We start from the raw sequence: 12,961 nt of genomic DNA, 5'->3' as shown, positions 1-12,961 counted from the left end.
TTTCGCCTTCCTCAGTGTCTCTTTAGTAAGGATGTGCTGGGCTCTTCCGCTTTCGGAAGCGGCTCTGATTGGCTGGCGCGGCTCGGGTCCTGCTGTTTCGGGAGGCAGGCAGGCGGGGCTGAACTGGACGTTGCCTTTTGCCTGTAGTTGCGCGCGCTGAGCTTTGAGTGCGGCGTTGAGTGATGAGGAGGATCTGCGGCCTTCACTGTTACCATGACGACAAGGAGGCTCGCTGATTCGGCCCCGAGGGGGATGCTGACAGGCTGACACCCCTCTCCGTACTTTCTCCCCACGAGACCCTTCGCCGCCTTCTGTCTGCGGGGCCCTGTCATTTTCCCGGGGGTCAACCGAAAGCAGTCCCCCCCTCCCCGCACCCTTCGTACCAGGGTGCTTCATTCGTCATGTGTCCATGGTAAGTGGTGTCTGCTTCGCTTGGGTTGCAATTCCTTGGCGCTGCCATGCCTCCAAAGTTGGGTGCCAGGTTGGGGGGTGGGGGAATAGGTCTGCCAACTCCTGGACATTTGGGGAAGGGGTTCAGCAGGAATTCGGTGCCAGAACTTACCCTTTCCAACCCGCCTGTGCAGTCTGGAGATCTGTGTCTGTGCAGTCTGGAGATCAGTTGTAATTCTGGAAGATCTTCAAGCCCCTGTTGGGATGTTGAGGGGATGGGAAATGGGTTGGAGAGAGGGAGGACGTGATTTTCTTTTCTTTTTGACAACTCCGTAATTCCATCAGCAGAGTGGAGCCAGAGTCCAGGAGCCTTGATGGAATACATATTCTTAGTTTTGAAATGACAGTTGGAATCCTGTTTGATTTCGTTTTCTTGACATTATCCTAAATTTGGCTGAAAATGTCTCCGTTGGGCCAAGGCAGGCAACTGGGGAAAAGATGTCTGCCTGGCCATTGCAGAGGCTTTTGTATGAAACTGGACCTGTTGGTAAAATTAATAAGGAAATTGGCAACTCCCCGCTTGCAAGCCTTTGTTTTATTGTGAGTATTGTTTGGGTTTTATATACTTGAGAGCTATGTCTGCCTCTGGCCTAAGAATTATTTAACCCTGTTCTCCTATGCCTAGCTCACCATTAAAAATTGAGAAGTTTCCTCCATACACACACACCCCACACCACATCCTTGGGCAATATCAACAATCAAATTGAGAGCCTTGATGAATCTTGACTGTGGGCTGAGATGAGATGATTGTAGGTGATCCTCTCAATATGAACGTAATGTTCTGTATATTGTTTGCTTACAAGTTCCATGTCTGTATTGTCAGAGTATGTATGGGAGCTTGAAATATACCCTGTAATCTTTGGAATTGTGTATTCAAAGCTCTCATTATTTGTCAAGGCAAAGAGGAAGAAGGCAGCCTTTCCAATCCTACTTTTGTAATACTGTTTAGAAATTTAGAGGAATAGGGATTACTCGTCCCATGGAGATTAGTAGGAAGATCAGGATACGAGTTAGAGAATGATAGACTGGTTGCAGAAATTTTCTTCACGTATTTCCAGATAAGTGCCTCATATCAGAATACTCTTGTCTGAATAATTGCTAAGGAATTTTGCAGTCCTGACTTTATTCATATGTAATTGTGTTAAGTTTGTATCTCCTTTATCCCTATAGTGCAAGAAAGCTGTGATTTATTATTTTGGCCTTTCCTCCTTTCATTCATTTTCTGAGGCATATAACTGCTGTTCCTTTGCATTGGCCTTAACTGAGTTATCCAATTATTTCTGATCTGCAAGTGTAGCAGAACTGACTTCCTTCAGAGGAGGCTGTCCTTTGCATCTTTACATGTGTTACTTCACTGACTTTTAAAGCTTCCATTTGAGTCTGAGAGTGGTGCAACCAGAAGCACTTAAGAGTAGCTAATTCTTACACCAGCTTTGCAGATAAATTTATTGGGATGTACATGTGTGGCTGCAGTTTTAATCCTGAGGAGAAGTACGCATCAGCTATCAGAAGTCTGAGAATAATTTCTGTACCCTTAACATATTAAGAAGGCATGGAATCAGCTGGGGGGGGGGGGGGCTTTGCAGTGGACATCTAATTGATCTCAGAAATCTGGTTTTGATTTTTATCCCAGTGCCTCCTTGTAAAATTTGACCCAACTTCTAATTCCATGAAGTCTTTTGTTTAAGGATTTTAATATGTTTTCTGTCCACAGTTGTAACAGTGGTGCTAAAGTTAATTATATATGTTTGAACAAGAGCTCAGCAGGTGTTTAGGGTAATTATGTACAGAGTACTGTGATGATGTATGAGAGGTGATTTAGAATCATAGTGTCATAGAGTTGGAAGAGATCACAAGGGCCATAAAATCCAACCTCCTACCATGCAGGGATACACAATCAAAGCATCCTTGACAGATGGCCATCCAGCCTCTTTTTGAAAGCCTCCAAAGAAGGAGATTCCCCCACACTCCAAGGCAGTGAATTCCACTGTCAAAAAGTTCTTCCTAATGTTTAGGTGGAATCTCTTTGTATAGCTATAATGTACAGCAATAATGAGCAGCCAAATGATCATTAATGGGAATGTTATGTCTGTTTCTCATGAATTCAGTGTCTTTAGGCATGGGGTGCAAAATCTTAAAAACACACAAGTGTCTTTTAAATCCTTGTGCTTTAAATTGGACTTGACTTGTGCTTCAAATTGGACTGTTGGACTTGAGCGTGTTTGGAGGTTCTAGCAGGGGAGCGCAGCTATCGTATACCCTTGACCAAGAACGGTACACTCCTTCTATCTGGGATGGCCATCCTCTTCCACAAAGTGCGCAGCTTCGGGAGGGACGCACATGGAGCAGTGAGGGAGGTAGGGGACACCCGCCTAGCCAGCCAGATCAGCCGAATCAACCTTGGCGATCAATGGGGTGACAGATGTCGCAGCCAGATCGCCCTCACATCCATATAAATCTGTTGGACTTAATCACCATGTTGATGTATTCTGTGAACATTTTATGTATTCTAATGTTTCTTACTCAAAGACAAAGAGTAAGCTACAAATATTGTGTGAATACGTTCCAAAAGCTAACCAGAACAGAAATTAAAACCTTATCAGTAAATGATAGAAAATGACAACATGAATACATTTAACATCCAATCCGATTTGGAATCAGATACTATGCTGAGTGCCAAGGACAATTTGGGAACACAATGTAATATTCAAATTAAGCATAGCCATACATATTTTTAGCTGGTTTGTTTGCACTGCCAGAGAGATGCCAGTCTAGGAACTTTGTATAGTATTCATCTGAAAAGTGGAACAGAACACTACATTTATGTGTGTGTTTTAAAATATCAGTGTTCTCCCTAGTTTTTGGGTCACTCGGCACTTTCTGCATCAGACCTTCTTCACTATATGATGACAGTATAACCAACCAACCCCCCCCCCCCGAAAGATCACACAAGTGTCACACAAATTGTATTACGAGTCTATTGGTATTTGTACGGAATACACATCCTCACTTGACACCTGAGACTGTCCGTTTAGCTCACCCTGGGTGTTTTTACTGCTTGTTATTGCTGCTGACTATTCTATTTCACAATTGCTGAGTTCTTAATTAAACAGCTGTTCTTGGTTCTCTGTAAACAGACTTCCACGTCGATCGCTGAACTTTGGCCTATTCTCTTGGCTTGTATATGTTGTAGGGAAGATGAGTGCAGCAATAATTTTTTTGTCTTCGTCATCAAACATATGAGATCAGAAGAAAAACATAGAAGCAGATTTTGTAAGTAGGAAAATCACAAGGTTGACTCCAATCTACAGTCTGATAAGGCAGCTGTCTGACACAATTCAGTGAGTAACTGCCATGTTGGAAGTTGTCGAAGAGTCCACGTCTTCATGTTGCTTCTAGCATGGGAGTTGGATTAGGTGGCCTGTATGGCCCCCTCCAACACTATGATTCTATAGGCAGCTCTCATTGCAAATAGAAATTGCACTCCTAGACCTGCATGTACATTCCATTCGTATACACCATTGTGCAAGCCATAGAGAAGTTGGAATGTGGGGTGGGGGGTAAAATGATTTTCCCTCTCTCTCTATCCTGGGGCCACTATTCAAATACTTAGAGAAGACAGAGTTCCCCCTACCAGTCATAGTTCCTACCAATCAGAGGTTTCCAATCCCTACCTGTTAGAAACATGGCTAACCTGTGAGTAGGTGCTGTTGGGCATGGTTTTGCTCTCCTTTAGAGCCTAGGTTCACACCTTGGAATAATTTCTAGATTCAGTGCTGCTTGTGCATGGGCTAGGCAGTAGCTGGATGCCTTTAACCAGTTTTTTTTTCCAGTTGGACCCCTAGCTAGACAGGATATGACCATGATTACACTGACCCTTTCAGCATTCAGATTGGAGTTGCTGTAGTGTTCTTTATTCCTAACTAAAAACAAATATCTACAGAAACTACCATTAGACAAAATTTTGAGAAAGTAGGAAGGCATGTGGAATGTGCTTTGCAAAGCAGGGCTAGGTGCACAAAGAGAACTAAACTTATGGCACATGGCAGGATAAAGATCATGGCTTTAGTTATATGGCTTAAATTTGAATAGGGTTCAAAAATTTCCTCCCCCTCCCCAGCCTGGGAATGGGGAAAACCATCCAAAAGAACTTCCTGATTGGGGAGAAGTATGATGGGGAGAGTTTCCAAGTCCTGGGAAGTCTTCCATGTAAGAAAAACCTTGGGATGAGGAGGTCATAGTTTAGAGGCCTTCTTATTTACTAGGATGTACCATGTCAAGTTAAGTACTGAGTCAAATAACCTGGATTTCTCTGAGTCTGTCATCAATTTCCAGGGAGCTTTGATGGGATTGTGGTAAATACACCTTGCCTGACCTCTGTGTTTTCAGCCTTTATCTTGGAAACTGTCTAAAACTGTGTGTTTATGGGAGGGGGACCCACTTGTGGTATTGGTGAGCTGGTCTCTGTACTAAGCTGTGGGAGGGACACAGTCTACATGGAGGCTTGGTCGTGACAGTTTTCTGTGCTTTTTCTTGTACCTCAGTCTGGTGGGGTTTTTTTTCTGGGAATGACTGTCTGATCCTAGCCCACAGACTGTTTTATCAACATTTCAGAGTCTGCTCTAAGTAATTGTTTACACTTTGGCTTGTTTTTATAGATATCTCTCTGGGTTTTTATTTGTTCTTGTTGATTAGTGGTCTTTATTGTTTGTACTGTTTTAACTGAACTGTCTTGAGCAGGTCTGGAGAGACAACACATACATTTTCTAAATAAGTAACCCATCATAAGAGTTGTATATTCCACAGAGTGTTTTTGCTGATAGAAAAACTTCCATCAGTAGGAATGTTCTGTGGGATCCAAGCTTGGGGTAAGACAATTTTAAAATGCAGCTTTCCATTTGTTACCTAAAGCATTAGAATCATTATCACTTGGGTTGTTCCTTTTCTGCATGAGTAACATAGGCTCCCTGTTGACAAAGGAGTAAAGAGAAAAAATTGTGGCAACTGAAAATATAATGAATTGAGACTTGTATGACCTTTGTTCTATTCATGTGTGTTAAAACCTTTTTAAGGCGAAGAATAGAAAAAGCAAAACAAAACTGTCTTTGTAAACTGAGATGAATTTTAGAAGCAGTCTTGGCAGTTCTGTTCAGATGTCAGTTTACAGGATTGCCTCCTTAGTTAGCCAGTCCTTTTTATGTTTACTCCGAAATAAGCACCATTGTGTTCACTGTGGCTTACTGCAAGGTAAGTTTGCACTGGATTGTGGAAATTTTATTCTGAACAGAGGTTTTTCTTTCCCCGGGCAGGGTTGGGAAATCTTTGCTTGCCTAATAACACTGGGAAACTTCCAAAGTAAAATGGCTAGCAAACAATGAAGTTCATTTGGGATGTTGAGCTCCTATTTCTCTTCTGTTTTCCGGCTGGTGCCAGGCCATGCAAATAAGGAAGCAGTTGTTTAGTTCAACCTGCTCAGCAGACAGACTGAATTTGTCTTGTTGTGTTTATAGAATTCTGGCTGGGTCTGCCATGGAGAAGAGACTGGAAGACCAGTTCAGCATCAGCTCTCTGCATGTTTTGGGAGATTTCCTTGGAAAAGCTGCCAAGTGGCTGGTCCAGTTTCATCTTCTCTACATGTGTGCCTGCCTCAATGCTTTCTGTTCCTATACAGGTGAGAGTCCACTATTCTCTTTCTTGATCCATTTTTAGTAACACTGTATTGTCGAAGGCTTTCACGGCCGGACTCAACTGGTTGTTGTGGACTTTCCAGACTGTGTGGCCGTGGTCTGGTAGATCTTGTTCTTAATGTTTCGCCTGCATCTGTGGCTGTGTCATTTTTCATATACTTTTGAATGTATATGCATTTTCCATTGTAATCATGCAAACTAATCAAAGGTAAAGGATGCCCTGTTGCCTGGTTTTTGTCTATGTGAAGAGGTCCACTTTTATCAGTCTTTGGACCGTCTTTGGACCTTGGACTTTCAGATTGCAGTTTTTCCATTTTTTTTTGTTTAAAGCAAGCTTGCTGTTTAAGTACACATTTTCAAATACAACAATGTAAGGACCCTGCCCATTTGTATTTATTAGTTCATCATTCTCTGTACTGATCTTTTCCTGCCACTGCCTGCAGGCCTTTGGAAGAGTGGTAAGTTCACCTGTCTGTGCAGTGTTCATCTTTAGTGGAATCTTTGTGCCTTTTTGAACTTTGGGTTTGTGGAGCCATGTGCAGAAAGTAACATTAGAAATCTCTCCATGAAATGATTCTTCATTTGGGAGATTTGGTTTGCTGGTTTTCAACAGTGATTTGATGGGAGGATGAATTGCAAAAATTTCTGATGCTGAAACAAAGTAAGATCTGTATTTCTATTTATCATATTTATGTTGACTTTGGTAAACAGAATTTAAGGAGTACCCACTGTTAATTTTTATCTCCCAGTAGCAACAAATGCCTGAGCTGAAATGTTTGGCTATGCAGAAAATGTCAAGTGTGGTTTAAATGTTACAATTAACCAAATGTGAAGCTTTAAATGGAAATTGTTTTTATGGAATAACATAACATTTCCAGACACATAATATCTTCTTACATTGTATACATTTAAGAGAAAACTCAAAACATTGAAAACAGCTTGACACTAATTTTACCACACCCAAAGAACTATGCATGACATGATGTAGATGTGGTTATTAGCTCATCTCGTTCAAAAGGATTTAATTTAACACAGAGATTGTTAGTTCTACATCAGATTGGTAATTACAATAACCCTTAGACACATAAATAAGAATGTTAGCTTTGGCTGTGCAGGTCAAATCAGAACCAACTAAGTGAATTTGTAGTTTGATTTTTTAAATTTGGATTATTATACATTTTAGTGGCTCTATTCCCTAACCCAGTTTAAAAATCAATAAATATACATGCACCATTTCAATATTTCTAGGGATAATCATCTGAAAAAATTAAATTCAAGTTTGAAATTCCTTGATACTTGTGTCCTTCCTTCTGTTTGCTACTGTGAAATATACTTTGTAAAATAAAAATTCCATTTGGCAAATGATTAAGATTAGGTTTTGTAAGGAGTAACCCTCTTAAGGGATATTTATTTTTCCTGATCTCTTACACTGAGGCAGCTGCTTTTGAGCTCAGTGGAGTAGCAAGTAACGAAGCCTCTGCCTTTCCCATCCCAGATATTACCATGGTCTTCATAATTATCCTGTTTGACATTTGGCAAGTGGGAAATTTGATTAAGCTGCTGTGCTGTAAGTGAATTGTTAATCTCCAGTTTGGCTTGCACACGCACACGGTTGGAGTAAGATCCTGGATTTATGTTTCAGAGAGGGGGGATGAGTGAGTTGGTTTGTAGAGGACAGTCATCTTTGTGTGTTAAGGCGGTGTTTATCTGCTGGCTGGTTTTACTTTTCTGAGATTAGTTTCCTGATTTGTTCTTCCAAGAGATATGCTTCAAAAATCTCTGGTTTCTGTGACAGTGGGGCATTGGTCTCTTTAACCTTAGCTGCATTTCTGGATGACTCTGAAGATATGCATGAGCCAGTGTAGGTGGAATATAGGTCATATTTGTATGGGGGGGGGGGCGGGGGGAGTTGCAAGCACAAGTTCATTCTGTCCACCACTCCTCAATCCCTGTTGTGGAAATTGTTGGGAGGATCATGTCCTTAAATTCGGTTTATTGAATACATTTTTATTCTTCCCTGATTACCGGGATATCAGGGTAGAATGTGACTTTTTTTATTCCCTATTATAGCTTCATAACATCCCTGTGAGGTGTTTGAGACTGAGAGATTTGAGGGGCCACAGTTACCCAGTGAGTTGCATGCTACAGCTGGGATATGAACCTGAGTCTCCTTTTCCAATACTTTAATCATTATACCACACTGTTTTAAACACGAGTCATGTCACCTTCTGTTTTATACACATAAATCAATTAGTCCCAGATATTTCCTTGATGGATGGTTGTTGAGGTATTCATCACTTGTTAAATTTTGCAGTGTTTGGCAGATTCATTCCGCAGTAGTCCAGCACAGTGAGTCCCTCCTTATGTCACCCTCCCTAAGTTGCATATTCATATTCTGAAGAAATCCTTATTTGCCCAGAGAAGCTTTCTACTTGCATCTAGTATGTGGACAAGAAGTTATTGTCTAGCTCTTACCGTGTTAAAAGCTTGTATTGTTTTGAAACAATCATGCAGTTGTAAATGGTTTCTGTTGAATAGGCATTTTTTTCCATTTTGTTCCTCTCTCAACTCAGTGTAGTGTGTGGTCACTGTTTAGGGGGGAAAGGCTAATGAAACCGATTTGGCTGAGTTTCCTTGTCACATTTGGAACTAGAGTTCACATAAGGCTTCCATGCACTGTTGAAATCTGGCATGGACAACTGGTTCAGAACTCAGAGCTGCTCTGGATATGCGTTGCACACACGTAAGGAACTGTGCATGATATGCTTTGGATATTGTAGTCAACTCATGTTGATCAGAATGTGATCCTGTTCTGTGGAAGAAACTGGTGCCTCAGTTTCATTGCTGCCCTCCTTGGCATAAATTGCATGGTTATTTCCACATCAGATTGGTGATTGCACTATCACGTCAGCAGCAGGTGTGGAGAGATGCATGAATAAGAATTTTAGCACTGGTTTCGATGTGACCTGCATAGCCAATAAGTTGAAGTCATAATTTGATTTTAAAAATTGGATTATTATCTTTGTGATTGTATCTCCCACCTCACCCTGTTTACAATAATTAAAAGAGATACCAGTGTTTCCCCAAAAATAAAACAGGGTCTTATATTATTTTTTGCACCAAAAGATGCATTAGGGCTTATTTTCGGGGTAGGGCTTATATTCGGGGAAATACGGTACCTTCAAAATTCATTAAGGCGGGCTCTCGGCAACTCGTTGCTTCCCCTGTCATGTGTGACACAAGCTACATCCTCATTGGCAGGGAGCACAGGGCATTGTCTGCGATTGTGATCTAACTACTGATAGGGCTTATTTTTGGAGGAGGGCTCATATTTTAAGCATCCTCCAAAAATCCTGAAAAATCATGATAGGGCTTATTTTCAGGGGAGGGCTTATTTTCCGGGAAACATGGTATGTACTCTTTCCCAAGTACTAGGAATAATAATCTGAAAAACATTCATTCTAAGTTTGAAATAGACAAACTTTCCTAAAATTGTGTTAGCGTGACACCCGTTTGTTATGAATTTCATAAAACAATTAATCTTTAGAAAGGGACATTTATTGGCACAAGAATAAAACTTTGGAAAATAATCGATCTTGATTTGACTCTGTAAGTTAAGAAAATGCAACATAAATATTTAAATGCTTGGAATATTTCTTGAATATTAGTTATTTAGGAAATAACGCTGTAAAATAGTTTTACCATCCATGTGTTATTGATTTTGTGAGTTGGTTGAGGCTTGAACTAGTGGGATCTGGGAGCCCCGTGATGCAGAGTCATAAGCTGCAGTACAGCAGTTAAAGCTCCGCTCATGACCTGAGTTTGAACCTGATAGAAGTTGGCTTTAGGTAGCCAGTTCAAGGGTTACTCAGCTTTCCATCCTTCTGAGGTTGATAAAATGAGTACCCAGGTTGCTTGGGGTAAAGTATAGATGACTGGGGAAGGCAATGGCAAACCACCGCATAAACATAGTCTGCCTAGTAAATATGATGTGAGGTCATCCCATGGGTTGGTAATGGCCCAGTGCTTGCACAGAGGATTGCCTTTAGTTTTAGGTTAATATCATATTCTCTTAACTATTTGAGCTTGCAGGTGATTCAGAGTTCCTTATCACAGACTCACATTCAGCAATGTTTTTATCAGCTTTGATTAAATGACTGTGTGGTAAATGGCCAACTGAGTTCTGTGCTGTGGACCATCACGAACATGTCACTGACTACCAGTTATCATTTGTGGCTATTGGCTTGTAGATTGGCCTGATTGGGGCATTTTCTTCCTTTGCTCCCTTTCAGAAATCCATCCCTAATGCATATTCTTTACAGACTGTTCTAATGGGTATTCATTTTCTTCATTGAAAATATGGGTCCCTTTGATCCCACATTTCTTGACTCTGTTAGGTTACAGAATCCTTTAACACTAAACAGCCTCTGAAATGTAACCACCAGACTAATTCAGCTCTCAGTTCCAAAAGCATGTCTCTTTTCAGTGATGGTTTTAAGGACTCTCCATAGAGCTCCTCCATCTGAAACACACGAATAACCTTGCCTTTTCCCCTCATGGGAAGAGAAGATGTGCATCTGAATTGTGCAAAATGAGTAGAGACAGCTTGCTTCCTGCTCAGTTGTTGTTCCTGCATTTAACAAGCTGTCATGTGACTCTACTTATAAGAACAGCTTGAAGGATTTGAGAGCCGTTGTTTCATTTATGTTTGGATAACAAAATAAACACTTCAGTATACTGTTGGGTAAGTGGTTAGCAGGTGTTATATGATCTGTGAGTTCTTTGCTTTGTTTGACCATAGTCTTTAGTTTTCTCAGGAAAGGAAATGTCTTGTGCAGACCTTTCAGTCATCTTCCAGGAATCACTGGGGTCCAGGCATTTTTTTATTTGTCCTTTTCCTTCCCTTCCAGAAGTTTAGAACAATGACACATCTGTAAGGTCAAGGCCTGAGTCACACATACAAGAGAATGAGGTGGTAAAGTCCTGAAGAAGTCCAGTGAACTTCAGATTGTAGGTTGTGGATTTTAGCTTTGAGTGTCTTGTCACATAAAAAGTCCCATGCCATCTTGCATCAGCAGGGCTCTTTTATTCTTTGCACAGGCCTGTCGAAAGAATAGATGAACATATGTCTGACTATATTCAATAAACACTGCGGAAGAGCTCTTGAACTTATTGAGAATTGCTAAAACCAGCAAAAGAACTTTGGAGGAAATGCCCTCTTGAAATTTAGAAACATATTTGTAATTAGAATTCATCAAGAGGTTTAATCCAATCTCTCCTGCCCTTTATGTTATAAAGACTTGGGTTTCCGTAAGTTTGAACAGTTTTAGTAGAACCTACTGAATGGTGTAGCCAGATTGAGAAATGACCACGGTGACACCTTAAAAACTTTTTATTCCAGCAGAATCTTTTGTGAATCAGAACTTTATCAGATACCTAGAGCAACTGTTAAAGGCAGTTAAATTAATATGGAGAGATCAAGCAGCAGGAAAGGGGTGGGGAGAATTTGCAAGAGGTCGGTCTGAAATTCATCAGTCCATTCAGAGTGTATGAAATAGCCGTGACTGCTATTGTGTACTTCCTTGGTTTACATTTGAATTTGACCAATACTTCATGCAGTGACTCTACTGTTTTTTTTTTTTTGTATCAAGTGTATGAATGTCTGCCTAGTGAGGAACTACTACTCTCACACTTCTACGAAATATCTGCTCAATACCCATTTCAGTCAAGGGTCAGACCTGGGTAAAGAGAATTGACATGAATAGCTCTAGTGGACAGTCTGTGTTCTCCAGTGGATAAGAGCAGTGTCACATGTCCAGCTGATCTTGTTAAATCAGCCAATTGCATTTGTTCCTGTTGACCATGATATTGGTGGGGGGCGGGCTTCTAGGGTCAGTGGTAGGCACTAAAGGGACAGACCTTCATTGGTTTCATTCTTGTCTTACAGGTAGGATTCAGAATTTCCATTGCAGAAACAGAACTCGACAAAAGTTTATCCTGTTCCCCATGTGTTCTCTAATATTAATGGTAAACCACTGAGTAAGATCATCCATAGCTTTGGGGCTAGCTGTCATCTGTCATGCAGCTCTGTATTTCTTTATCTCAGCCTCCAGAAGCTGCTGTGACTGCCCTGGGCTTGGGCCTTGATGACAGGGACAAGGGTCAACAAACTGAAACTGAATCCAGACAAGATGGTGGCAAAGGAGGCAGCTCTTGTTAGAGATGCAGTTGGATCCAGGCTTGTTAATGGGAAGGAAATGGTTGGTGGTATAACTAGGAGCATTTCCTTTTAGTTCTATCTCACTCATAGGCTGTTTCTCTATCTGGCTGTGTTGATCCATGCCACTGTAACTGGTTGAAAGGACTACTATAATGCATAAATGTTGTAATACATTGAAAAATCTGATGAAACGTGCTGTAGTCCACGGATTTTTATGCTGATCAAAGGAGTTGCTAGACTCCTGTTTATTTTTGCTGCAGCAGTTTAACACAGGTGCCCCTTCTGGAGTTATTGTTACCCATGTCAACAAAGAAGAGAGAAAATGTCTACCCTTCCCTCTTTTTAATATGGGATGCTGTTACCTGTGCAAAGCAGTTGAATCGAAGAGTACAAAGTCCCACCAGTGAGTGTTTTTCCTTTGCCAGCATCTTAACATCAGGCTAAATCTGTGTAGAATGAACCCTGCAGTGCAGGAGCTACTGCTGGCATTTCTTTTCAGGCTATTTTCTCACTTCCCTTTAGGCTAATTTACCTCAGCAAATCAATAAATGGATAGGTAACATTTGAAAGAGACAGCTGGTGCCTCTTGTCCAGTGTGTGTGTG

At 41.0% G+C, this 12,961-nt stretch overlaps 1 protein-coding gene across 3 annotated transcripts in view; it reads left to right on the top strand.

Annotated features, from left to right (window-relative positions):
* The first annotated feature begins 32 nt into the window (after positions 1 to 32).
* Positions 33 to 12,961, top strand: part of KIAA0319L (KIAA0319 like) — a 53,484-nt gene continuing 40,555 nt past the window's right edge. Inside the window, exons 1-2 of one of the 3 annotated variants that reach the window (XM_048500042.1) lie at positions 33 to 412; positions 5,961 to 6,121. In XM_048500042.1, coding sequence (XP_048355999.1) covers positions 5,980 to 6,121 — 142 coding nt within the window. In that variant the 5' untranslated portion in view covers positions 33 to 412; positions 5,961 to 5,979. The remainder of the gene's footprint in view (positions 413 to 5,960; positions 6,122 to 12,961) is intronic. The other 2 variants (XM_048500041.1, XM_048500043.1) reach the window with 2 other exon arrangements.

The sequence above is a fragment of the Sphaerodactylus townsendi genome, linkage group LG06 (assembly GCF_021028975.2).
Source record: "Sphaerodactylus townsendi isolate TG3544 linkage group LG06, MPM_Stown_v2.3, whole genome shotgun sequence".
Classification (NCBI taxonomy): Eukaryota; Metazoa; Chordata; class Lepidosauria; order Squamata; family Sphaerodactylidae; genus Sphaerodactylus; species Sphaerodactylus townsendi.
This window is presented reverse-complemented; position numbering and strand designations above follow the sequence as displayed.